The sequence below is a fragment of the Stegodyphus dumicola genome, chromosome 12 (genome assembly GCF_044657685.1).
Source record: "Stegodyphus dumicola isolate Sdum_Otavi_A_Nest chromosome 12, ASM4465768v1".
NCBI lineage: Eukaryota > Metazoa > Arthropoda > Arachnida > Araneae > Eresidae > Stegodyphus > Stegodyphus dumicola.
In genome coordinates, this window is record NC_140779.1 from 9,788,579 (window position 1) to 9,815,553 (window position 26,975).

At 32.9% G+C, this 26,975-nt stretch overlaps 1 protein-coding gene and 1 non-coding gene across 2 annotated transcripts in view; both read right to left on the reverse strand.

The window, feature by feature from the left end:
• LOC118186081 (nonsense-mediated mRNA decay factor SMG8) overlaps positions 1–3,669 on the reverse strand; it is an 84,038-nt gene extending 80,369 nt beyond the window's left edge. Inside the window, exon 1 of the mRNA XM_035356087.2 lies at positions 3,582–3,669. Within this exon, the coding sequence (XP_035211978.1) occupies positions 3,582–3,655 (74 nt within the window). The 5' untranslated portion in view covers positions 3,656–3,669. The remainder of the gene's footprint in view (positions 1–3,581) is intronic.
• A 19,725-nt stretch (positions 3,670–23,394) lies between these two features.
• TRNAT-UGU (transfer RNA threonine (anticodon UGU)) lies at positions 23,395–23,467 on the reverse strand. The gene has a single exon. It is a non-coding gene; the product is annotated as a tRNA-Thr (tRNA).
• Between the last annotated feature and the right edge of the window lie 3,508 nt (positions 23,468–26,975).

Sequence of the window (26,975 nt, forward strand, 5' to 3'; positions counted from 1 at the left end):
TCTTGTGATCCTTCTATTCTCCCTGTGTTGCTCTAAGGATTTTTTTAATTTCAAACCACGATGGTATATAAACTTGTTCTGTCTGCGTACTTTTCCGTTTCGCTGGTACAAATCTCGCCAAGCACACTTTATTGGTGACCACATACAGTGTACATATAAAGCATTTTTTTTTATTTTGAAGGCATAAACATTTTAATATCATTTAAAATTTTGTAAAAAATCAATAAATTTGTAAAAAGATATTAATTTAAGAATTTACTATGCTTTCATGGTTCAACATCCTGATTCGCCTTTTCATATTATGTGACCCCAAGTGATCTGATCTCACATAGACTATGCTACAAAAATCTAATTCACTCAGTAATTATCTACATTAATTTCAAGTTAAATCTTAATTTAAAATACAAGTTTACATGCAAGAATTATTTCAATTCGTATGAATAGCTTACTCAGAAATTATGTAAAACCACAGTGCTTTACTTTGCTAGTGCATTCTCATTAGAATTGATGAATTTAACCCTTGACTTTGCCTTTTCTATATTTTCACCTTCGGGTGAGCATTGTGATTGCATCCTAATTGACTTAATTACCGCAAATGGCTTTACGGCATAAAATTTAACTATCTGGTAAAAATTCTATATAATTGTATGCTAGTACTGAAAGAAAAAATCAATCTGATAAGAAATGGCAGCGACTTGTTTTGAAAATGAAGCATAAAAGGTTACCAGCAAAGATATTCCGTTTGGCATCAGTTGTACCATTATTGGCGACTTTATCATTTGCGCTGGCAAAACAGAAAAGTACCTCTGTCTGTTTCTGGAATAAAAGAAAATAAAAATTTTTCTTACCGTCAATAAACTTTACTAAATTATGTAACTGTCATTACTATTAATGACTTCTTGACAGAGTGAGGGCAATTTGTGTATCCCATATAAAAAATGTTGTATATTTCGATGCGAAAAATTGAACCAATGCTTGTTCGATATCATCATTTTCAAATTTTTTGCCCTTCAAAAAATTATTTAAGAAAAAATACAAGTGATAGTTGGAGGGTGCTAAGTCCATGGTGGATACGACAGAATTTCCCAGCCTAGTTCTGCAATATTTTTTACGAGTCCACAAAGCAGCATGTGGCCTGGCATTATCATCATGCAGTATAATGTCCTTTCTATTGAACACTGCCGGCCTCTTTCTTGGACTTCTGTCTTTAAATTATCCAGTTGCTGAAAATACTTCTCTGAAATGGGCTTTTTGTTTGGTTTTAAAAGCTCATAATGTATTGGTATTCAAATGCCCCACCATATACAAAACATTCTCCTTATTCAGAGTCAAATTTGGTTTAGAGGTAGAAGGGCTAGGTTTCCGGACTCACAATGTGCCCTTTTCTTTATGATCTTTTTGTAGGTAATCCACTTTTCATCCCCAGTTATCATCTGGTTCAAGAAGAGCTCGATTTTGTTCCGAGCAAGCAGAGATGTGCATATGATGACTCGATCTTCCTAGGGCTCTGCTAGGCCTGAAAGGCACTACTCTGAGGATACTGCCTTGGAAATTTCAAGGATGTATTTTTGGTGAATATCAGGTCTTTTTTGTCAGTTTCAGTTAGATCAACTGGAATAAGGACATAACCTGTTATGGGAAAGGTTTCATATGTTTTCAGGGATTTTTCTATTGTTCCAGAAAACTGTTGTGGTTCAGAAGTATTTCTATCAATCTTCTGGAAAAGATTATGAAGAAGCAATTCATTGGTGTGCAATAAGCGTACAAACCAATACAGTTTATGACCAAGAAAGATCTCAAAAGGTGCACTTCTAGTTGACCTCATCTTAGTCCAACATAAATAATGACTGATAATGCAGGATGGATAAAACACACTGAACAACCAAATAAATAACAATAAAAAGTCGTTGAAAGATCATGGAAGACACTTTATTGTTTACCCCAAGCAAGAACAAATCAGATTAGAAATCATTCTGGCATCTAGTAGCATATATTGACATTAAATTTGACATTTTTGTGTGGAAAGTAGTTTCTCATGCTAATAATGATATTTTTGACAAAGCAGTTCATGAAAAAAGCATAAAGCTATTAAAAAAGGTCAGTACAGAAATTCACTTGAGGTGTGGATCCTCAAGATGTCAATATTCTGGGCTGAAATTTAAACAGAATTTATGCATTTGGAAACATATAATGACTTGGCAATGTGAATTTCAAAGAAAAGATTTTTGTTCCACTTTAGTGCATAATGCCAAATTCATACAATGCTCTTTAAATGAAAACAGATTGTTGTAACATGGAGTAAAAAATTTACATAAGGATTTCTTGAAAAGGCTAAATGTTTTATAATGGATTTCTTGTTTCTCCTTTTTAAGTTTTATTAATTTTTGAGACTCTTCATCTCCTCTCCCCTATTTTCAAAATACCCATTGACTTTTGCATATTCAATGAGTGTAGGGAAATGGGCTGATGCTACACATTTGGCCATCCAGTTTCCACCCAAATTCTAAAAGTTTTGCTGCCCAGTGCAATAGCACAGGTTGCACTGCCCTGGCTGGGATCATAAACTAATTATGGGAACACACCAAGTTCTGATTTAAAAGAGAGAGAGAGAGAAAATAAAGGGAAACAAACATTTCCAAGGAGAGGGAAAATATTATTATTCATAATTGTTTTATGTACTTGTTAGTTACAACAACTGATTTTATGTATTTTGTTGTGCCTTTACACATGTAAGAATGATATTTACTTACTATTTTAAAGGTATAAAAATTTTAAATTCTTTCATGTTATGTTATAAATCTGAAGTATATTTTAGCAGTGTTCAAAGTGAAGTTTGCAATGCCTGGGATTACAATACATGCTGAACTTCAAATCAAGCGCTAAAAATTTTAAAAGATACATAAATAGTAGGTTAAAATAAAGTGAGTTGGCAATCTTTTTTGCTTGCCATTTAACTCATATAGGCGCAATGGATGTATGTTAACATGAATATATAGCCAAATCCTCCATTTATTTTAGTACGCTGTAAATAAATATTTTACATTTACATTGCTCCACGTACGCAGTGGCCCTCCAGTGGTCAGCGGCGAAACGCTGGTAGTTTCTATTTTCAGTGCCTAAACGGAATTTTCTTAGTGGGTACGGAAACACGAACTAGCTTTTGTCTCAGAACTTCTTACGTAAAGATATTATGCAAAGGTAGAAAACCAGTGACAATTCTGCTGCAGTCAATAAACTAATCGTATGGGCAACATTTACGTACAGCAATAGCAAAGCATAGGAAACAACAATAGTATTCTGTTTGTGTAACAATATTAAACTATTTGTTACACAAACATTCGTATTTGTTACAAAAACCTTCAGTAATCTATTGCTTTCCCGTGTAACATAGTAAACTATCAAAATATATTTTAATCCTAAAAAAATTATAAAGGTTGGCCGTGTTTATAAAATTAAAACCCTAACAACTAATGACTAATTCATTGTTGCCGCTTTTCTAACGAGTTTTTACAGGTATACATCAAATACGACAATCGGAACTTCAACATTTGAGATAATAAATTCTACTAAGAATAACGTACTTCAGATCTTGATTTATCAAGTCAAATAAATTAAATTTCAAACACATTTCGTCAAACATGTGAGCAGCCATCATGACAATATTAGTATTAGTTGAAGTGTTTTCACTTTCCAGATTCAATCAATTAATTCCAGCGATGATAAGCACCGTTTCACTTCCTTAAACGAAGAGTAAACACTCATTGTAAAATAAATGTAAGGCTGTTTCATTACATCAAATACATCATAAATTTCTAAATTTTACAGTAAATATATTATTATTTATTATAACAAAACCAAAGAATGTGTATTGTTCATAGAGGTTATTTGACAAAACTTCATTGATAGAAACTAACGAACAAGGTGGCAACCAAAACGTATGTGGTGGTAAGCGTGTTTTGAATGCGGTCCGTGTGTTTCATCCCCGAATTCGACTATTGAAATATTGTTTATACAGATGACAAATTTCAGAAAATAAATATGGTTTCAATCCTAAAAGGCACTGCATAAAATCAAGACGATATTTACTTGTCTCATGCTTGGACACGCCTTTTATGACGTAATATTGGCCAGGCATCTTTCTGGAAATAAGTTAAACTTACACTATAGCTTCACATTTGAAGAGATTAAAATTATATTTTAACTGAGTTGAAATTTTATGTTTATAAAATTATTGCACGAGATTTTTAGCCCAAAGGGCCAATTAGCCCAGAAGGGCTACTAATTTCGCATTTTGCATCGTCCACTACATGGAGGCGTTTAACGGCGTTTCACTTTTCAAATTGTTGCCAAAAAGGTACTAGAGTTTGCATTATATTTAAAGATATTAAATAGTGAAGAATCTGCATGAATGTGTGCTTGTTTCTCTCATAGTGAAAAAACAACGGTAGGTTGAGACATCCAATTTTGAATAATGTAGTCCTCCACTCGAATATGGGCATCTGGAAACCCAAATTTGAAGTTTGGAGTTTGTTTGATTATCTATTTCATATTTTGCGAAATTTTAACTAACAAACTTAACTATTTGGGAGCAAACAGTGGCAACATTAGAAAAAAAAATTATTCCCATCGCGCGAGACTGTGCATCGAAAATTCTAAAGATATGCTCTTTTAAAATTATTTTGCGATACTGCTGCTGAACTGAATTTTATGATTTAAGTACGAAGAACATGATAGTTAATAAATAAAGGTAACACTCAAAACGTTAAAAAAGCCCTTTTTGGCGTTATTTTTTATTATAAATCTGCTTTATTGTGTGTTTTGTGCTATTTTTAACATTTAATGCAATGAGTTAGCTCTAAAAAATGCACTATTAAGGTTTTCCAAACGATTGAAAACACTGAATGAATCATTAAAACTTTATAACCGTAACTGCTCAAAATACAGTAAAGAATTCTTTTGCTCATAGAACGTTTTAATCACTGGTATGATATTAATGCTTCATGCAGTATGGATGAAATCTGAGTTCAGAATTTTTTTAGAAACCAGTTGGAGCTAAATTTTTACATTGTGAATCATTTGTGTAAGGAGAAAATGTTGACTGCAAAATCGTATAAATATATACGCTTTGTGGAATTAATAGGAAACTGGAAAAGCGAAATAACTGTATAAATAAATGATTTTGAGTGGCTGTGTAGAGTTATAGGAGGCGAATGTAAGTATTGAATTACAGTCTGTTCGAAAGGATTTATGATTTTCGAAGCTACCTCTGAGTGAAATGACGGGAAGACATTTCAAAAATGGAGGCGACTATAGGTAAGTTTCACTTATTGTTATTGCCTAAAGTGAAATATCCGGTGCAAGCCAAATTTGACTTAGATAATGATATTATCACGGTAGTTTCATTTTCACGATTGAATTATTTTTCTGGAAAAGTTATTTTTTTATAACTCGAGTCAAGGGAATTGATTGCGCGAAATGCAGAGTTTTGTTCAACTCTCTGATGCTTTTTATGTGAAAACAGATCGCTGTGTGCGCTTTAATGTTGTTGTACACGATGCCGTTATGCATTACTCTGATTCTTTTAGAGGAAGCAGATCGCGGTTACAGTAAACTGAAGAGTACCCCTTGTATTATCGCGAAGTTGTTGTTTCATTTATCGCCAAGTTGTTGGTTCATGTATGGTAACCTTAGTAGTTGAATGTTCCGTAAATATATTTTTTACCTAGAATTGGGAGCTTCTTTGACTTTTTAAGTGAAAATGTATCGATGTGTACATGGACAAAGGGAGTGCGCAATGCAAAGTTTGTGCAATTCTCTGATTTTTTTAAAGTGAAAATAGGTCGAGGTGTACATGGATAAAGTCAAAGGAGTGCGCAATGCCTAGTTTGTGCAATTTTCTGTTTTTTTTTTTTTTTTTGTGAAAATAGGTCAATGTGTACATGGATACCAAGTTTGTGCAATTCTTTGACTTATTTTGCCTTAGTGTAGCGGCGATTTTTAGCTCTAAAATCGCCTCTACACAAATCCAAAATAACAAGTCAAGGAATTGCACAAACTCGGTATTCATTTACCGCCAAAAATCGCCAAGGGGTACCCGTAAATACAGTCAAAAGTCGTTAATTCGGACACCAATAATCCGGACCTCAAAACCACAAACTTTCTGCGCATGCGGCGCTTTGACGCATCATGCGCGTAAGTCCTTTACGGCTGCGAATATGCTTGTGCGCATGCACATAATACATTTACGCATGCGCGTTTATTGTATAACGGACGGTATAAGCTAAGCTAAAATTATCTAATTCAGTTAATGTTGCAGATTGCGTTGTTCCTTAATCTTCGAATTGGATCCGGCTTATTATTTTTTGCAGACTGTTAGAGAAATTTTCTAAAAGTAAGCTTGAACTTTCGATTATATCAAACAGAATTTCCGATATATATTTACTAATATGTAAAGGATATACAAAGCGAATGTATGTTTCGAAGTCCATTAAACAAAAAGTGGAATTGCCGCAAAAAATGGATAAAGGCATATCCTTTGTTTCTCTAACCATTCCGAAATCTGTTTATCAATTTCACGCTGCTCTGCGGCGGGGGGGGGGGACGCTGCGGCGCGCAATGAATTGGAAGTTGATCTGTCAGCACTATCCTTATCTTCAGGGCAGATGTTCTTATTTTATTTGGCTTATAATTCCTTACTAAATGTAGTATTTTATCTCAATGTACTCCGTCTTTGATATGATTTAAATCAAATTTCTCGTCATTATAATTCGCTTCCGATAGTGAAGAAAGTGACACAGAGGTTATTGAAAACGAAAAAATTTCGATTGACAAATTAGTCGGTATTCTCGACACAGTAATTATAGGACTTCAACAGCGGAACTTTGTAACTGAAGAACTTATGTTTGTTTATTACAGAATTAAAGAGAAAGTATTATCACATAAAAAACGAAGCAACTTAAACAACTTACATTGAAAGAGATGTTTAATAAAGTAAACAAATAAACATTAAGCTTTTTTTTTTTTTTTTTGTCAATTTTGATACCCTTTAGATCATTATTTTACTTTATTTCATAAATTACGGTTTCATATTTTTAATTTTATAATTTCTACATGCCATCTTACCAGATTTAAACTGATGATCTATAATACGGAAAAATCGATAATCCGGAATCGCCGAAGTTCCGACGAGTCCGGATTAACGACTTTTGACTGTATACTTTTACCCAGATCGCTGTATATATGCGTAATCCCAACGCTGTGCGCGATGACGAGTTTTTTCAATTTTATAATTAAGTGAAAAGAGATTCGTTGTGTACATAGTAATGATTGTTGTGTACACAGTAATGAGAACAGCAGTTATGTATCGTATATTATATGCAATGTTTAATGTATCGTTTGTGTATTCTGAATTCGTATTGTTGTTTTAATTGTAAATTATATTTTAGCCATCATCTTTTGTATTTGCATTGTATTTTTTAATTCATTTCTTTTAATATGTTGATAATGCTTTCCGATTTACGATAAATCTCGATTGTTCGACGATCTTTCTAAGAGCGTAGGAAAACAATAAGCTTAGACCAAGTAGAAATTTTGACCTCATTATTTTAATATGTAGTGCTTGTTATCGTAATTTAATGATTTTCTACTTGAAACATTGCTCATTGTTCCAAACTTAGTTTTTATTTATTTTTTTTTATCTTATTTTTCTTATTGTGAGAAATTAGATTTTTTTAGTTGGTAGAAGTATGTGCATAGAGGTTTACGACTAAATACATGAATTTAAGAAGCAGTGATGTGAAAGCTGAGTACAATAATCATTTCTCATAAAATTATTTTTCTTTTTTCCATTAAAGCTAAAGTTTAAAATTTAAAAAAAATAATGAAGGCTAGTATGTAATGGATTGTGACGTTATGTAGCAATAAAGTGATTTGTGAAAACAATACAATTAAAGTATTATGAATTAAAATTAAATATATATATATATATATATGTTTTAGTTTAAAAATCTTAAAATATAGAGCCTGTTTGAAATACAAGTATGAGAGACTGCGACTTAATTACCGCTTTAATAACTGAAGTGAAATCCAAAACGGTAAATTTTTAATTGTTATTTTGTCTTGTGTACTTTCATCTTCAAACCGTTATAGTTCCAAGTGTAAAATTACAACATACTCCAAATATTACGATAAATATGTATTCCCCATCTGGGAATTATAATTTCACATAGTTCTTATAGTGACTGAAACCAAACCTACAACAATTCAAGTGTCGATTAAATCTCTTGCTTTTAGTTAAACGTCTTGATCGCTAGATGGCGGCACTCGTCCTTGGATTCGCCTTTTTGGCGTCGAGTGTTTTTTCCTTTCCCTAACATCGTCAACACAATACCCAACAAAGTTATCGCAATATGTAATTTTTTTTTTTTTTTGGGGGGGGGATTGTCTTATACCTTGAATAAGTGAAAGAAGTTTTTATTAGCAAAGTATGTTATATTTTGAATCTGCGTATGTGTGGCAGACATCTTGAATTTTTAGTGTTGGGACAGAAATTTCTTTTCGGCTTGACATAGTGAGCCGCAAACGAAAATTATTTTCGGTTGGAGTTCATTTGTTTCCAGATATTTTCGTCTTAACACATGAAAATGTTTAGAAATACAAGGTGGTTGCACACTGCGTAATAATACCAGACAGCATTGAACTTTGCTTATAAAAAAGGTAAAACTAAAATAACTAACTAATGTGCATGCTATTGTGCGAGTTAATTTAGAAATATAATATATATTTGTAAGATTCTGTTAGGAATCAGAAGATGCAGTGTTGAAATTATTTCTTTTTCCCTCCAATGGAACCAATTTTTCTTTTATTATTTATCGTCTGTCGCCGACTAGGTCACGTGACTGGCGGCAGAGAAGGAATGTAATAACTCTTTTAGTTAAGCTTGAGTGCGACGCTTGAAATGATCTGTTCTTGGCCGCATAGCGGTAATCAACAATTATAATAATTGTTCTTGATAACCTAATCTTGGCCCTATGATGGGGAAATTTATATTATATGCAAATTTTGCGTTTTGAATAATGTAAATAATGTACATAAGCTCTTCATTAAATATTTTTGTGTTTAACTGGAAGTTCTTATTTTCAAGCTGAGTCTTTACGGGAAAATGATATATTGACTCTTGATTATACTAGTATATTCTTGATTAAATTGATGCTCTCCCAACTCGTGAAAAATAGAATCGTGAATTCGTGATCATAACGTAACAAGTTTTTATACATGCAGAGCTCAAATCAAGGCGAGGACATTCTACATTTTTTATATATCTTCTACAAAATTAAAAAAAAAATCTTTCTATTTTGACACAAATTAAAAGGTAGTGGATCATAATTCGTCGCCACTAGGATCTGGTAACTGCATCCAAAGTGGTGCCGTAATTGGACGCTAATCCTGCTAGCAATCGGAATGTCTGGACTTCTAATCCCGGCGAAAACACTGCATATTTTTGATGTTTTCTGTTCAGAAATGACTCTACGTATTAATTGAAACAAAATTAAATACACATATTTACTAATTAAACATTAAGTCTTCACACAAAGTTCTATCAATGTCTAAGCTAGATTACGACAATTTAGATCAAATAAGGTTTAATTAGAAAATTATGCTGAAGATCACTAGGGTTGAGAGAATGAAACTGCGCAATTTAAGCTTCATAATTCAATAATGAAACTTAAACTGTATGCAAATTTTATTTTCACAATTTTAATTTAGCGCTGAAAAACATTTTCTTTAATAAAAGCAAGAAATTAAAAGCCAGGAAATTTGATTATCTATGGGAAATTTGTTGAAAAATCTAGAAAGATGGCAGCTACGTTATATGCAAAATTTTAAATTCAGTTGAAATCCCTTTTCCTTAGCTATGAAGAAAATCACTTATATAATTTCTAAATTCGATAAAGACAAATTCCAATCTGTGATACAAATATACCGAGCCGCAAGAAAAGCATTATGAAATTTCGTAAATACATAAATTAATTTATCAATATTTTCACTTGTCCAGTTTCACACTTTTCCGAAAAACGACCTTTCTGCCTTTTAAAACGGATAAAAATATATTTATGGAGCACCGTGTGAGAAAATCAGAGTTATTCTGTTTGTAGAAAAGAAATATTAAATAAATTCCTTATTTCGTAAATAAAGAGTTTTCAATTCAGAAATCCAGAAAACACTCCACACTTTCATATTTGATATCCATATAGTTGAAAAAACTAATATGTGATTTCCATTTTTATGTTTCATATTACTCAAATAAAAAATGCCGCAGATCTTAAAAATAGACAAGAAATCTGTTTTATTAAAATATTCTTATTAAGCAATTAGGTGTGCTTAAATTTTTTTATATGGTATTTGATCCTAATTTGGTGTCTAAATAATGCAAATACGAATCGATTTCACTTAAAACGTCTTACCTCTAGACAGACAGCCTTCGTGTGCTTTGCCGTATAGCATAAATACGCTCTTAACGTGTAGGTATGTAAGCAGGCTCTTAAAGGGATTCCGGTTTGTTTAATCCGCCTTGACAGAAAGTATGAATGCTGATTTTGCTCGTGCAGTTTGCATCATAATTATTCTCTCAACACGCGAAAGAAAGTAATTCAAAGACAATTGATTTAAGTTTTTTTCTATTATAATGTTTCCTTTCTATTGAAAAAAAAAAAAAAAAAAAAAAAAAAAAAAAAAAAAAAAAAGACATGCAGCTTCAAATAATATTTATTTTATGAAAATTATTTTAAAATGCTTATGACTTCCTTAACATCCCTTAAAGAGGATATAAAAATATATAGAAAGAGTCATTAGCCGCTACTTTCCAAATGCATGGCCACCTCGGTCGCCTGATCTTACCCCATGCGACTTCTGGCTATAGGGGTTACATTAAGTCCAAGGTCTATCAAGGAGTGCTCCAGGACTTGGCTACGTTGAAGGATAACATATCACGGACTGTACGGGAGATTCCAGCAGACATGTTACTTTCTGCTGTTGTGCATACTGTGCACAGAATGCAATATGTGGTCCACAACAACGGCAGCCACATTGAACCTCATTTGAATGCAAAGTAAAAGGTAATTTCCGTATTGATTTGCATTTGTTAACACTCTATTTTCTATTACACAGCGCCAAATATTCCCCTAACGGTGACTTTTGGAACTAATTTTTGTTTTTCGTGGAATCCTTCGTCCCCCGTCTTGTTTAATCTTCCTACAAAATGTGGCGTCATTCTCGCAAATAGATCGCGGTACAGAACACTGTGAGCACTGTCAGTTTAATTATGGCCACCCGTTATTTCTCATATTGCATACTTTGCCTAGAAACGACAGGCATTCCCCAAAAGGCCGGTATTTTATACATTGCCGGTAACGTGCACAAATAAAGCTTGGAATCATCATAAAATGATAGGTTACCCTCTCAAAATATAGATGTTGTTATGCAGCTCACTTCTAAAGGAATATAACTCGCATTTCCATCATGCACAATAATAGAATATTGAGCTAACAAGAGTGAATGTAATGATATTTCTTTTTATTACATCCTTATCATGACAATTTTATTTTTAACTTAAAAAAAATATGGGTATCTGGAAGCCCGAACTTGGAATAATATTTTGTAAAAATTAAATGAATTTTTGATTAACAAACTCAACGATTTTAAAGCAAGCAATGGCAACACTGCATAAGGGGAAAAAAAAAAAAAAAATTTATCTCCAGCGCGCGAGATTGCGTATCGGAAATTCTGAAGATATGCTCTTTTTAAATTATTTTGCTATATTTCTGTTGAATTAAATTTTATGACTTAAGTGCGAAGAACATGATATTTAATAAATAAAGGTAACACGCAAAATGTAAAAACAAAACGCCCGTTCGTGCTTAATATTATATCTGAAAGCTTTCAGATTTTTTTCGGGCTTCCATGTACCCATGTTCCGGTGGCGGACTATATTATTCAAAATTTGATATCCCTAGGTATCGTCTTTTCTTCAGGGTACGAGAAACATAAAGACATTCATGCAGATTCATCGTTATCTAATTTCTTTAAAAGTAATACAGGGCGATATTTCGTGGCAACAATTTGAAAAGACATTCAGACATTTAAAGTGCCACACCGTTAAATCTCGTATTGAGACAAATAGTCCTTTTGGGCTAAAAAAAAAACTGACTTAAAAAGAACAGAATTCAGACTCACAGTGAAATATGAAATGAGATAAATTAGTTAGTATAGATAAAATTAGACATTATAGGTAAATTAAATTGTATGTTTATGCAAAATGATGCTAGCTCTGTCTGTCTTTAAATGGACAAATAACATCGTTAAGGATATTTTATGCTAAACTGGCCCAAATGTTCGTGGCGCGTGAAGAGATGGCTGCTACATTATATGTAAAATTTTAAATTCAATTAAAATCCTTTTTCCTTAACTATGAAGAAAATTACTTTTATGTTTTTCAAATTAGATAAAGGGAAATTTAGTTTTGTGGCACATATATGTAATATATTCAGGATCAGAGGCGAAAGCCAGGAAATTGGTGGCGAATGCAGATTAAATCTTCAGTTTTATTTTTAGCAACATGTTGCGGCTACACACAAATCGGCACATTAAATGCGCCTGTTTCAAAACGCTTATATTTTTGATAACTTTGTAGCAAGAAAGCTGCAGCAGACAGACAGCAATGTACCTAGGCCAAAGCCTGGAAAGCAAGTGAGTCATGCTCAGGATGAAATCTTAAGTCAAACTGAGTTAGTTTTGGTTTTCAAAGCATTTTGATTGAACAGTTAATATTGCTGTAAAATGACTATTGGCTGGTGGAGTTTTAGTTCCATTTACATTATCATAATTACGTAAGAATGATATGACACAGCATAATCTCGAAATGACGCAGTGTAGAGAGGGGTTACTTTTTTTAGAATTGAGAAGAGAAATTTACGTTGCTAATTTAATCTTTTATATATTATTTATTTTTCTTACATATATGCCAAGCTACAAGAAAAATATTATAAAATTTTGCAGATGCATAAATTATTTTATCAGTATTTTCACTTGTCCAGTTTGTCTTCCCCCCTCCGAATAAAACCCCCCTTCTATCTATTAACGTATAAAAAATTATTTAGTGAATAGAATGTGAGAACAGAGTTATGCTGTTTGGAGACAAGAAATATTAAATAACTTCCTTATTTCATGAATAAAGAGTTTTAAATTTAGAAAACTGAGAGAAAATTCCAAATTCATATTCGATATCCATCTAGTTGAAAAAACCGGATAGGTCATACTTACGCGATTTTCATTTTCATGTTTCCAGTTACTCCAAAAATATTTCTGCAAACGATGTTTTAAACTTAAAACTATATTTTAAATTTGTATTTTATTAAAATATTCTTACTAAGTAAGTGTGTGTCCGTACATTTTTTAACAATCTATTGGATCCTAATTCAGCATCTAAATATTTATAATGCTAATAGTACTGATTTTTCCGTTAAAATGTCTTACCCTTTAGGCAGATAGCATTCGTGTGCTTTGTCGTATATAAATAACCTTACTTTTCTGGAAAGCAGGTATGTAAACAGGCTTTTAAGGGACTCCAATTGGTTTAATACGCTTGACGGAAAGTATGAATGATGAGGGAATGCCTGATTTTGCCCGTGCAGTTTGCATCCTATTTATTTTTTTAAATTTATTAAGAAAGTAATTCAAAGAAATTTTATTTAAGTTTTTTTAATGTTTCGTTTTTATTGAAAAAAAGACAAGCAGCTTAAAATAACATTTATTTTATGAAAACTATTTTAAAATGCTTATGACTACCTTAACGTCGCTTAAAATAGATAAGGCTCCTTTAGTAAAACCCGGAAAACAAAATCCTGAAACTTCTTTGACAGAAAAATGTTTACAGCCTTCTCACCCAGGTAAGTAATTAACAAAGAGAAAAACTGCCGCTTGAAAATCTGCTTCAGAATGGGCTGAATCCTCGAAGCAGGAAGTTCTGTAAAGTGGAGATCCTTATAAGGCCACACTTGGAAACTATCTATGATGTGTTGGCAAGCCTCAAACTGTGCTTCATAACCTGTAATCCTGAGCTCACGGATTTGTGATAGAATAAAGCAAACAATATCTAAGAGGTCCCTTTGTAGAGGAAGCTGTATCTTGAAGTTGTCCATGAACGGACATGGGTACAGGATATTATTTCGGTGAATGGAAGCAACTGTAGTACAAATTCCTGTCAAAAATCTGTTAACGTTTTCATCCCGTGGAACTTCAATTTCGTCAAATTCATCGTCTTCGAATAAGATAAATTCATGAGAAAGGGATAGAGGATCTGCGAGCAGATTATGTTTAGTTATGCTACTTAATTTATACCAAGAATAGATGACTGCCACAACGCTTCCGGTCTGCAAAGCTCTGTAAAAAAGATTTGCATATAAAGTCTCCTTATCTGTAAACCTTTGAAGATTTGACATATAGAAAGACCAGATTCTGATTACGTATGAATTTTTTAAATCACCATCACATACTAGCCAATTCCTCTCGTTCGATGATAATTTATTCCACAAAACAGGAACTAATTCCTCTAAACAATAAAAACAACTTAAGTGGTACCGCTGATAATTTGAGATTCTCTTATCTCGTAAAATTCGCTCGGCAATTTTCCTCTCATTTAGACGCCCGTCTTCCCAATCTTTTGGCATCCAAAGATCAGCCGTCAAATTGCAGGAAATATCAAATAGTGCTTTCCACATGCCGCTCCAAATTAATAGCTGCACTGCTATCTTTCGAATATGAGAAATTAAACGTTGCTGCATTGTAACTGGCAGGAAAAGTATCTTGCATACTTCCGTGGATTCTTTTAAAATAGATTCTTCCCATTTCTGTGTTAGCTGCCGAGCAGACAAAAATTCTGGCAGTTCCACTTTAAGGGAAAAAATATATTGTTTAAATTTCCAGTTGTGACATATTCTTAAAGCCACGTTATCAAATGTCTGTTCTTCCAAAGATGTTGGAGTCTTTACGTAACCTTCTATTAAGCGTTCTAGAATATATGATTTACTAAAACTCATTTTTCTTGTTCTGTAATACTTTGACGAACTGAACCGTCTTACAGTTCCTCGAGTAAAATTTCAGCTCATTCGATGACAAAGATCAGCACTTCGGAAATTCTTTGTTGAGTACTTCTTTATCCTGAAAATAAAGTTAAATGACATTTAATATTTCATCTTAATTCAACAGCAGTTCTTTACTTATACCAGGGTTTCATACGAACAACTGTTTCGGACAATTTTTCTGCCTGGTTTACTATTGAAAGAAAGACGTGCGACTTTTTCCTTCCTTTCGAAAAAAGTTGCAAGTTGTTCGTTTTCAACCAATCAGCTATCAGCGCCGAATGCTGTTAGCTTGTTTGTAATGGACAACCAGTTTCCCCTGTGTTAACCCCAAAGCGAGCTATGGTGATTGGCTGTTGTGACAAAGCAGAAAAATTGTTCCAAACAGTTGTTCTTTCGAAACACTAGCGTCTACATCCCAAAACGGCAGCCTATGAGAGAGGCGATTCTATTATTTTCATCGGGGAGTTAGAATGGTTTTCTGAGGAATGCAACGGCAGTTGACTATATGTTTGCTTACATTTGGAAGTTCAAAAAATTGCTAAGGTGGATTGCCTTAGTTTCTACGGTTACTTACAGGGAAATAGGCAGTTTTTTCGGTTTCTTGACAGAGGGCAAATAGACAATTTACCTTTATAATCTGCGTTTATCTATTTAAACTTCAGAAGATTTAAGATGAAGCGAATATATTTAACACAACGGAACACAATCTTAAGACAACAGCAAATTTTTAAACATTACTGTAAAAAATATCTTCTCTTCTAATTATAATAAATAATGAGATAATGCATGGATGAATTGTTAATTATATGATAACTATGCATTTATAAAAAGTTTTTAATAATGAACTATAAATAATATTTTTAATTATCGATGTATTGTTTTTTAAAAGATTAAGCTTGCGTTCCGTTGTGTTAAATATATTCACTTCATCTTAAATCTTCTGAAGTTTAAACAGATAAACACGGACTTATAAAGGTAAATTATCTATTTGCCCTCTATCAGCAAACCAAAAAATCTGCCTAATATTTCCCTGAAAGTAACCGCAGAAACTAAGGCAATCCACCTTTGCAATTTTCTGAACTTCCTAATGTAAGCAAACATCGTGCACTGCCGTTGGCATTTCTCAGAAAACCATTCTAACTTCCCTACTCCCCGATGAAAATAATAGAATCGCCTCTCTCATAGGCTGCCGTTTTGGGATGTAGACGCTAGTCTTTCGAAACAAACCGACGTGTGATAGCAGCCTTAAACTGTGGGTTGCGGGACCTGCAGCAGGGGGTCGACAAAAATCTTAGCAGTTTTTATATTTCTTTAACTTATTATAATAATTTTACAATTACCAAATATTTTTACACAATGTATCTCAAAATAGATAAAGATAAGATAATACAGACAAAGGGAGGGAAATGAAAACGTTTCGATGCCTTCTTTTTATAATACAAACGCTTCTTTTCCTTGCTTTGCACGTTACGCTGTCATGTCGTCTATTACTTATTTAAAATTTTCAAATTGTTCTATGTCTTAAAATGAGAAATTAAAGTTAATGACGTAAAATTGCAATAGTATCTTACAGTACAAGTGAAAAAAGTGACAGCTTCACGCATCCTTGTTTCGGATTTGCGCAATGCTTATGGGGTTCCACAAAATTTATGTAAATATTATGGGGTCCAGGGGTCGCGAAAAACGTTCAGTGGTAAAAAGGCTTCGCGAATGAAAAAGGTTTAATCAGTCCTGACTTATACAATAATTATATGACTTAAATGCAGAAAAACAAGGGAAAATATCAGTAAATAAATCGTAGGCTCGTAGTTCCGTTTTGAGAAGGTAATCCAATAATTTAGGTTTCTAATTGGCATTCTTTTGGTCACATGGCCCATTTTAATGAAAAATGTACCAAATTTTGTTTGAAGGATTTTTCCAGAGCATAATGTTTTGGTTTTGAAATTTTCCTTTCGTCTTCTGATGGCGCGGATTCGTCTTATCGTTATTTCTCTCATCAGTAAACGCTACTGAAGGAACCTTTCTCATTTTATCTTATATCTATTCTCCAACTCCTTCTATCTATATTCTCCAACCAGCCTTGCTTTTGTTGAAAAACAGGAAATATCCCCAGAGGACGAGGTATATTTAATATATTGCTTTGAGAATGTCTAAGAAATCGGTTTCTGGGATATGCTTCCAAATGCGCAATGTACTTTCGTAAGGACGTCCCCAAAATATCCTAGGTTGCATGTATAAGGCTTTTGACCGGACAAGGGTTTAAAAAAAAACACTTGTTGATAGAGGAAATATTAGGGCACAAATGTCCCAGTTTATCTATCAGTTATCAAAGCAGAAAGATCTTAGTAAAGCATTATTTTTCAACGAACAATATTAGGGTTATTTGTTTGAAAATATATCTGTACAATGGGTATTGAATGAATTTATTTCCTTTGAAATATGATTTAAAAATTAATGCAATATGTAATTTGTAAATAATCAGGCTTAATATTAAGTTATCAGAGGTACTTGATGGAAACCCAAATCAAAATGCTAAAAAAAGAAGAGAATTGCAACTCTATTACAGATTTTTGAGACACTGTGTTATACTTTTACTACAGTTTTGGAATTTTTAATTAGGCTTTGAAGAAAAGGAACTTAAATATTAGTTCTTTGGACATATTTGAAAGATCCTTTCTTTCATGGAACTGTATACTGTAAAACTTTAGATTAATTTTATTTATTGATTCATCATTATTACCACGTTCTTTCTAAGTAAAATAGAGATTAATTACAGAAACAGGTATACGGGAATGGTATCCGGACATAATCCCGACAAGCCAGAATCCGGAAGCCAAAATCCCGACAGGGTCAAAATACCGACACGGGCGAAATCCCAATAAGGCCTAATGACCCCTTAACATACTTCCACAGCTGCAACTAGTATATGCTTTGATGACTAGCAAATCTGAAGAAAATTACAAAAGATTATTCCAAGATTTAATTGATTTCGCTGAAGAAAATAATATTGGACTGAGGCCATCTAGAATCACTAGTGATCTAAAAAAGGCAGCTATAAATGCTCCGCGCACTCAAAATGCTGTCGAGGATTGGCACAGAAGATGGGAGACCTTAATTGGACGGGCATATTGGCGTTTATAACATCAAAGAAGGATTTCAAAAAGAACAGGAGCATGTGGAATACCAAGTTGAATGCATTCTTCGCGGAGAACAACAACCCAAACGTAGGAAGGTAGATGATAACAGAGAAAGGAGAATTATAACTGTTGTGGACGATCGTGATAATCGACCTGTGATGGAATATCTTCGTGCTATTGCTCACAATGTGTCACTGTAAATATGTCGTTTGCATGTGTAAGTGATGTTTTCTTTTTCTTAATAAAAAGAATTTTATAAATCTTCATTTCAAATTTTAACGGTCATTTCAATTTGTTAAAAATTATTTTAAGTAATGACATAATTTTTATGATTTTTTTATTTAAACTTTTAATTAGTAATATGTAACAGTTAGTTAAAAATTGTATTTTATTAAGCTAAATTGAGTGTTTGTATTTAGATATTAACTTGTCGGGATTTCGACCCTGTCGGGATTCTGGACACTCGGGATTCTGACCCTGTCGGGATTCTGGTTTGTCGGGATTTTGACCCTGTCGGGATTTCGACCGTGTCGGGACTTTGGGTTGTCGGGATTTCGGCCCTGTCGGGGTTTTGGACTGTCGGGATTCTGGCTTGTCGGGATTTCGGCTGTCGGGATTATGACCCAGACCCTACGGGAATAATGCAGCTGTTGAAAATCTAGAGTCAACATACAATTTTGGTTGAGAACTCTAATAGTGCTGAAATCTTGCAAAGGTTTTAATACAATAAAATGTAAAATAAAGGAAACACTTATTACCTCTTTCATTCAGATTATTAAAGCGTTCAGAGAATAGTAAAAAGCAGTCTCTTTTCGAGCTGAATGGTTAAGCCTAGAGTAGATACATAATTCTGAATCTCTGAGTGGATATAAAGTACTATGGTTTGATTTACCTGGTTATGGCAATCGGCATTTTGCATAATCAGATAAACGAAACCAAATCTCTCGAGTTTTAGGAAAAGACTGGAGAGAAGAAGAAATTAAACTGTGGCAACTGAGAACGTTATGGATATTATTTCTAGGATCAATATTTCCTTTGACAAACTATAAATGAAAGAACACCAAAAGAGGCAATAATGAGCCTTCGGCAGAAATTAATCCTTATCGTCTGGCTTTTTAAATGCACTTTATATACGTGCCCTGTATTCTTGCTTTTCCGGCATAGCTTTCTCTTAAAATTTGCCTCCCGCTGCGTTGCACGAAGAAATAGCACAATTTTAATTATAATTCTACTAAAATATTTAAGTACATAATTCGTAACATTACGTATAATTTTATTATAAAGCTGACAAATAAAATCTTCAGATAATGACACAATGTTTCTTATGCAATTTTATCATTTAATTTCATAGAGAAGATTGTATTCTAATTGGCTAGTTTTTAATCTGTTAATATTAAGCTATTTTAATGTGTTAATTAATTAAGCTTGAAAAAAAAATAGAATTCTAAATATTTCATTATCCAGCATTTTAATCTTTCTAATCTAATTATTTTTCCTATTGATGTGTATGTGTATATATATATATATACTGAAATACCACAATTCAATATACAATTTATATGCATAATTTACAATTAAAATTAATAATTATAATATCCAATTAATACCCGTATGATATACAATTTATAAATTCCTTCAATTATTAACAGTATATTCTAGTATTAGCAATATAATTTTTATAATAATTTTCCAGCTATTCAATTTATTAATTATTTCTTCCCAGTGCTTAATATACCACAATGTTTGCACGCAGCATCGCATTCAAATTTCAGATTAATGCGAGACACCTGCTATCAGTTGATTAAACCCGTAACTTAATTATCAGCTCAAAGAGGGGCAAATTCTCCAGAATTTCGTTTCGTCATTTTGTGTCGGTTCACTTTTCAAACTGTCGCCACCGAATATTAGGGCCCTGCATTACATTTAGAGAAATTAAATAATGAAGAATCTGCATGAATGTACGTATGTTTCTCGCACTATGAGAAAACAACGGTACACAGAGCCATCGAATTTTGAATGACGTAGTCCTCCACACGAATATGGGCCAAATAAGACACACGAATAAGACCACACGAATAAGACCAAATTTGGAAATTGTTTTATTATTTATTTAAAATTTTGTAAAGCATTCGTGAGTTTTGATTAAGAAACTCAACGATTCCAAAGCGAGCAATGGCAACACTGTACGAAACAGAATATATATATATATACATATATATATCTCCGGCGTGTTGGACTGAATATCGGAAATTCTAAAGATATGCTCTTTTAAATATTTTGTGATATTGCCGTTCAATTGAATCTTATGGATTAAGTGCGAAGAACATGATATTTAATATGTAAAGGTAACACACAAAACGTTAAGGAACGCCCCTTCGGGCTTAATATAAAATCTTAAACTTTCATATTTTTTTTTAAATTTTAAGTATCACAATCCAAATATTAGCCCTATTAAAAATTCAATTCTAAATATGTCATCAATGTACTGCTATTATCAAGCGTTTCACTCCAAGTATGCTTCATCAAGTACTGGTTCTGTCAAACGTTTTTCTCTCTACGTACAGTGGGTAAAAAAAGTACTTGCACAACTACATTTTTGTTTGCAATTCATAAAAAGAAGCATTAAGAAATAAAAAAATTGGTATTGCCAAATCAGAATAAGTTTAATCATCCAAAACAAACAGAAAAATTACAATAATATAAATAACAATGCTTTTTTGTAACAAAATTTAAATATCTCGTATCAATAAAGTATTTGCACACCTGCATGAATACAAAAGAAATAAAATATATAAGCAAATTTCAAATAACTATAATATTTAGTATGCATGCCTTTAACATCTATTACTGCTTGTAATCTTGCTGGCATTGATTTAATTAAATTTTCTGTAACAGTAGGCTCAGTATTCGGTCACCCTTCAATACGGGCTTGTTTTAGGGCAGATTTGCTTGAAATCTTCCTTTTTCTTATTTTTAAATCCAAAGAATTCCACAGATTTTTTCAAAGGATTTAAGTCTGGTGATTGTGGTGGAGCGGCAATTTTTCTGGGTACATTATAAAGCAACCACATACGAGTTATACCGGCAGTGTGCTTGGGATCATTGTCTTGCTGAAAATAGTACGAAATACTGATACCCAATTTTATTGCACTTTGTGGCAAGTTATCTCGCAACACATCAATATAGGTTCGAGCTGTCATATTCCCATCAAAGAAACACAAATTACCAATTCCTTTGCTAGCCTTGCACCCCCAAATCATAACAGAACCTCCTCCATGTTTAAGTGTAGGTAACACATTTTTGGTATGAAAAGCAGCACAAGGTTTTCTCCAAACTAATTTTCTGCCATCTGATTTAAAGATATTGAACTCACTCTCGTCGGAGAATATGACATTTTTCCAGAAATCGATTGGCTTATTGATATATTCCTTAGCGAATTCAAGTCTCTTCAGTCTGTTTCGTTCAGTTAGGAGAGGTTTTTTCCTTGGTGATCTCTCATAAATGTGTGCATCGTGCAGGACATTTCGAACACTTTGGGCACAGATTTGAACTCCAGATGTTGAAGCGACATCATTGGCTAAAGTAATTGCACTAACTAATGGATTTTTTTATGCTTCTCTTATGATTTTTCGCTTCATTCGCAGTGAAAGTTTCTTTGGGCGTCCAGAGCGCAAGTTATTTGATGTAGATCCTCTTTCTTTATAACATACCAAATAGTAGAGAAGCAAACATTTACTTTTTTACCTATTACCTCATAACTTAGGCCATTTCCACGTAGAGAAAAAAAAAATTTTCTCGCAATGAAATCGACAATTCAGATTTCTTAGGTGCCATTACAATTTGAATCGGCAATCAACTGATAACGTTTCGACAACATCTCCTTTTATAGTCGTCTTACATATATTATTTACTGCGGGATGACTGTCAAATAATAGCATAAAATGCAAATTTGCTAGAGTTGAGTTGAGTGTGCAAATACTTTTTTTGACATAAGCTATTTTAATATTGTTGCAAAAAATGTTTTTTATTAATATTATTGTATTTTTTGTAATTAATTTAAATGAATAGGCTTATTCTATTTTTTAAATGCCAATTTTTTGTATTTATTAATGCATTTTCTTATAAATTGTGAACAAAAATGTATGTGTGCAAATCCTTTTTGTACCCACTGTATACCTTTCAGGTACTGACATTGTCAAGTGTTCTACTCTGCGTATGTCTCCCAGACAATTGATCCTTTCAAACGTTCTCTTTGAATCAAATCTTCTACGTACTATCAGTCTCATATGATTTAAGCCTAGTACATATCGTATACTTCTGTGTACAACGCGAAGTTTTAAAATGATAGTTTAAAAATACGGAAAAAAAATTAGGCCATAATATTGGGTGCCAACAATTTGAAAAGTGAAGCGGACATTTAAAGTTTCCGACGCAAAATGCCAAAACGAAATTAATAGCCCTTACGGGCTAGTTAAAATGTAGAACTATTGTGAGGAAAAAAAAAAAAAGGTGATAATTTCTTAAAGTCTCTGGCTAAAAAAAAGTTAATCTTCGTGAGGTAAATATTATAAGGAAATGCATGTAAATGAAAATTTAGAATTAAAAAAAAAATAAATAAATAAAACGAACAAGTCATGAGGTTGCCAACACTTAAATTAAAACCTCAAAAATTGTTTCATTAGTGAATATCAAAGATTCCTCTAATAAATGTTTCTGTCCCCGGAAAGTCCAAAGTTACTCTTTTTCTAATATAATAATAAGTGTGCTTTCTTGATTATCTGTGTTATTTTTGTTTCTTATTCTGTATTCTTCTTTTTATAATATGCTTATAAATATCTTTAAATGATGCATAATTAATGTATAACAAGATTCTAAATCTGTATTCTCGTCCTCTATTCCCTAACTCTGCATGTATTGTCGGTATCCTGAATCGTATCGGTAGATTGGTTTGGCACACTACAGCTACAAGATTGTCTGATGTAAATGGTCCAGTGTTCATCCATGCGCTCCTCCTAATGACGAAATGCATATGGACCGCACTAACAAACCCCTGCTAACCAACTGACTCGAAATTCAATAAGAACCTTTGTAGAGTCATTATGATATTTCGAAGCAAAATGAGCCCTCGCCGGGACTCGAACCACGGACCTCTCGAATACACGTCGAGCGTGCTGACCACTACACCACGAGGGCATGCTAAGAGGGCGGGAGAAATACCTTATATCGTTTACTGAAAACAGGCTCCTCCGAAATTCAGATCACCCGGAAGTAACGTATGGGGCCCCTGACGCGAAACATATCTCTGAGCGCAAGTGGTGCTCAATATTTTCGTCTAGAAATCTCCTCTTCGAGCTAATTCTGGAAGAATACATTTCTCAGTAAGGTCTGTTGTTGCAGGATGAAGTAATAACTGGAATTATTTTTATAGAAAAAGAACTATTTTGTGCTATGTTTAAATCACACGCCATACAAACCAAATTCTTCATTCAAACTAGGCAGTGTTTGTTGAAGGACCACTTTTTCTTCCATCCCAGGAGAGTTCACATTCTTGCATATAAAGCCTCTTATGAAGTGAGCACGACCTTTCAAGGTTATTATGTATCCTTGTATCCTTAAGGGGACTCATACACCTTAAACCCCTCATGATCTTCGAATATGTGACTGTTACAAGAATTGGGATATTTTATTTATTTTAAAAGCAATTACTTTCAACTTTTTACAGCTGACTTCATAATATAGCTGCTTTGAAAACTAGTAACCAGAAAGTTTGGGTTGCCCCAAATATTTTTGTAATTTAATCCTCTTCGTGACAAAATATTTCGCCATTTTTCCACCTTGCGCGCAGGATATTTTAAAAATGGCTACTTGAAATTTTATAGAATTCTTTATATGGGCACGATTTTCTAACTAAACCAACAATCTGATGAATATTTTAATATTGAAAAATTTTATGGACGAAAACATTACAAATTTTGTTAATAAAATACATTTTATAAACTCAACTCAAAATAAAATAAAAATTTAACACGAAATTTTTAGAATTTTAGGTTCACAGTAGTTTCCAAATGTTATAAAAGCTATATATTAAATATGGAATTAAATTATGAAATAGAATGTTTCAAACTGTGCGCGCAAGTTGGAAACATGACGAAAAATGTTGTCGCAAAGCGGATTAAATTATAAAAATATTTGTGGCAACACAAACTTTCTGATTACTATTTCAAAAAGCAGCTATATTATGTAGACAGCTGTAAAAAGTTGGTAGAAATTGCTTTTAAAATAAATAAGTTATCCCAATTCTTGCAACAGTCACCTATTCGAACATCTTATGGGTTTTAAGGTGTATGAGTCCCCTTAAACATACGTATTTCTTAACTTTTTAAAGACAGTAGTTTGAAAAGATTTCACTTAAAAGAAGAGAAGTGAACTTTCACTCCATTTCACCTGTCATTGTAAACAGAAACTACTACTTTGAAACCTTTCCTCTTCTCTCCCTGGAGAATGGTGTTTGAGACACCAGGGTGCCTGAGCCAAGGCTCTACCCCTTGTAGAAGAATTTGATCATTTCGAAAGGTAGTATACAATAACCGAAAGATAAATCAAATAGGTTTTTTTTATATAATTTTGTGAAGGTGAGATAAGAATATTGTTAATGTATTAATATTAATGGAGTTGTTCTCTAAATTAGTGAGAGCAGAAAAGTCGAGAAACTGGTGACTGTGACAAGAATGAGGTAGTGCAAACATAGGCAAATTGAATCCATTAAGAATTATCAAGTACACAACATCAAATATTAAGACATGAACTTGAAATAATTATATTCATATATCTATAACATGCACAAAAGTGAGAATGCAGACAGAAAATTTGAAGTGTAGCAGATAAGAGGAATGAAAATAAATACATAAATAAGCCCATATGTCAAATTATTAGAGTTGCATATTACATGATCCATACATTTAGTTGGGCCATCGGCCTATTCGTATTTTCCAAACTGTTATAGTCGTAATCACATATTTTAATACTGGGATTATCAATATTTTGCTGTCGTTCGTGAAATTTTTTGTCTAAGTTATAATAATGAGTGCGCAGTAACTCAATGCTTAACTCTTCATGTATTCTGTTATTCCTTACATACCATTCAGCATTTACAATTTGTCGTAGAACAGTATTTTGACAGACTTGCAATCTTTTCCTATTAATTTTCTTGGCATATGCCCAAGCTAGACTTGCATAACACAAAAGTGGACGTAGAATGGACTTGTAAATGAGTAACTTGTTGTCAATAGATAATATACTGTTTCGAGCAATTAAGGGGTATAGTTTGGCTTTACGAACTCGAAACTTCTGGATAATAGATGTAATGTGCGGGTACCATGTAAGTGACTTATTGAGGATCACCCCAAGATAAGGGTGCCTTGCTTGGCCCAGGGAATATCAGTGCCATAGAACTTCAGGTTCTTCTTAGCAAACATAACAGCTATTGTTTTTTCCACGTTCACGAGGGTCTTCCACCTGGAGAGCCAAGTCTCTATTCATGTGTAAGTAATTTTGTAGTCGTTGTATACTTTTTCTTCCATCCCGGGAGCGTTCACATTCTTACTTATACAGCCTTTTACGAAGTGAGCACGACCTTTCAAGGTTATTATGTATCCTTGAACCTACGTATTTCTTAACTTTTAAAACACATTCGTTTGTGCACTTTCACGCCCTTTCAGCTGTCATTGTAAAGGGAAACGAATACTTTGAAACCTTTCCTTTAGGAGGTAGCCTTTTATTAATTTTCAGATAAGAGACTAAAATAATACAAAAGAATTTTTCTCTTCACTACTGCCCCTTATGATTTCGTAGGTGAAGCAAGTGTTGAATGCTAGAATATTAACTTTTATAAACACCGCATAATAATGAAAACAGACCTTGGTAGAAAATACCTCCTGCGTATGCTTAAAATCAATACATACTCAAATCAGTTCTAGTTTGTTTTGCAAACTGAATAGAGTTTACAATAACATATATTAAATAATAGTTTTAATTTACACTTGAAAGTAATGTTTGACCATTTCCTTCGTGCATAAATCATTCAGTTTTTTTTATGAAAAGTGTGTAACAGCTTATATTTATAATATATATATTAAATTAAAAAACTCTTGTCCTTTAAAAAAAATGTAAAATGCAAGGGAAGTGTGATTCTTCTTTTTTAGTTAGTATTATTTAAGATAATGTATATTGCTTCTTTCCCACTGGTATATTATTTCATCCCTCAACTGTTCATTGTTCAACTGCTCCTTTTTCCTTCTTCTATTTTTCTGATAAAAGCATTCTTTTTCTTTTAGCCTGTATTTTTTTTCATATTCTTCTTTAGTCTAGAAAAGTCTTCTCATTTTATTGTACCGCATTCTGCATGTTTCGGACAGCAAAACTGTGTACGAAAATTACAATAAAAATGGACTATGTAGCGAAAAAAATACATTTTTGATGAAATTGAAAATTGGGTGAAATGAATGCTAATATCATAAAATTTCAAGCGGATTTCCTAAATTTTCTTTCTTCATTTATTTATATAGACCCACCAACGGTCGAGCGGTAAAAGAGATGAACACTGGTAATCGGATTCCGTTCATATTTCGGTGAAATAGCAATTTTAAATTGCATGTGGCCTCTTGTGTAAACTGAATGCCCACTAGTTTTTCTTAAAAAATCC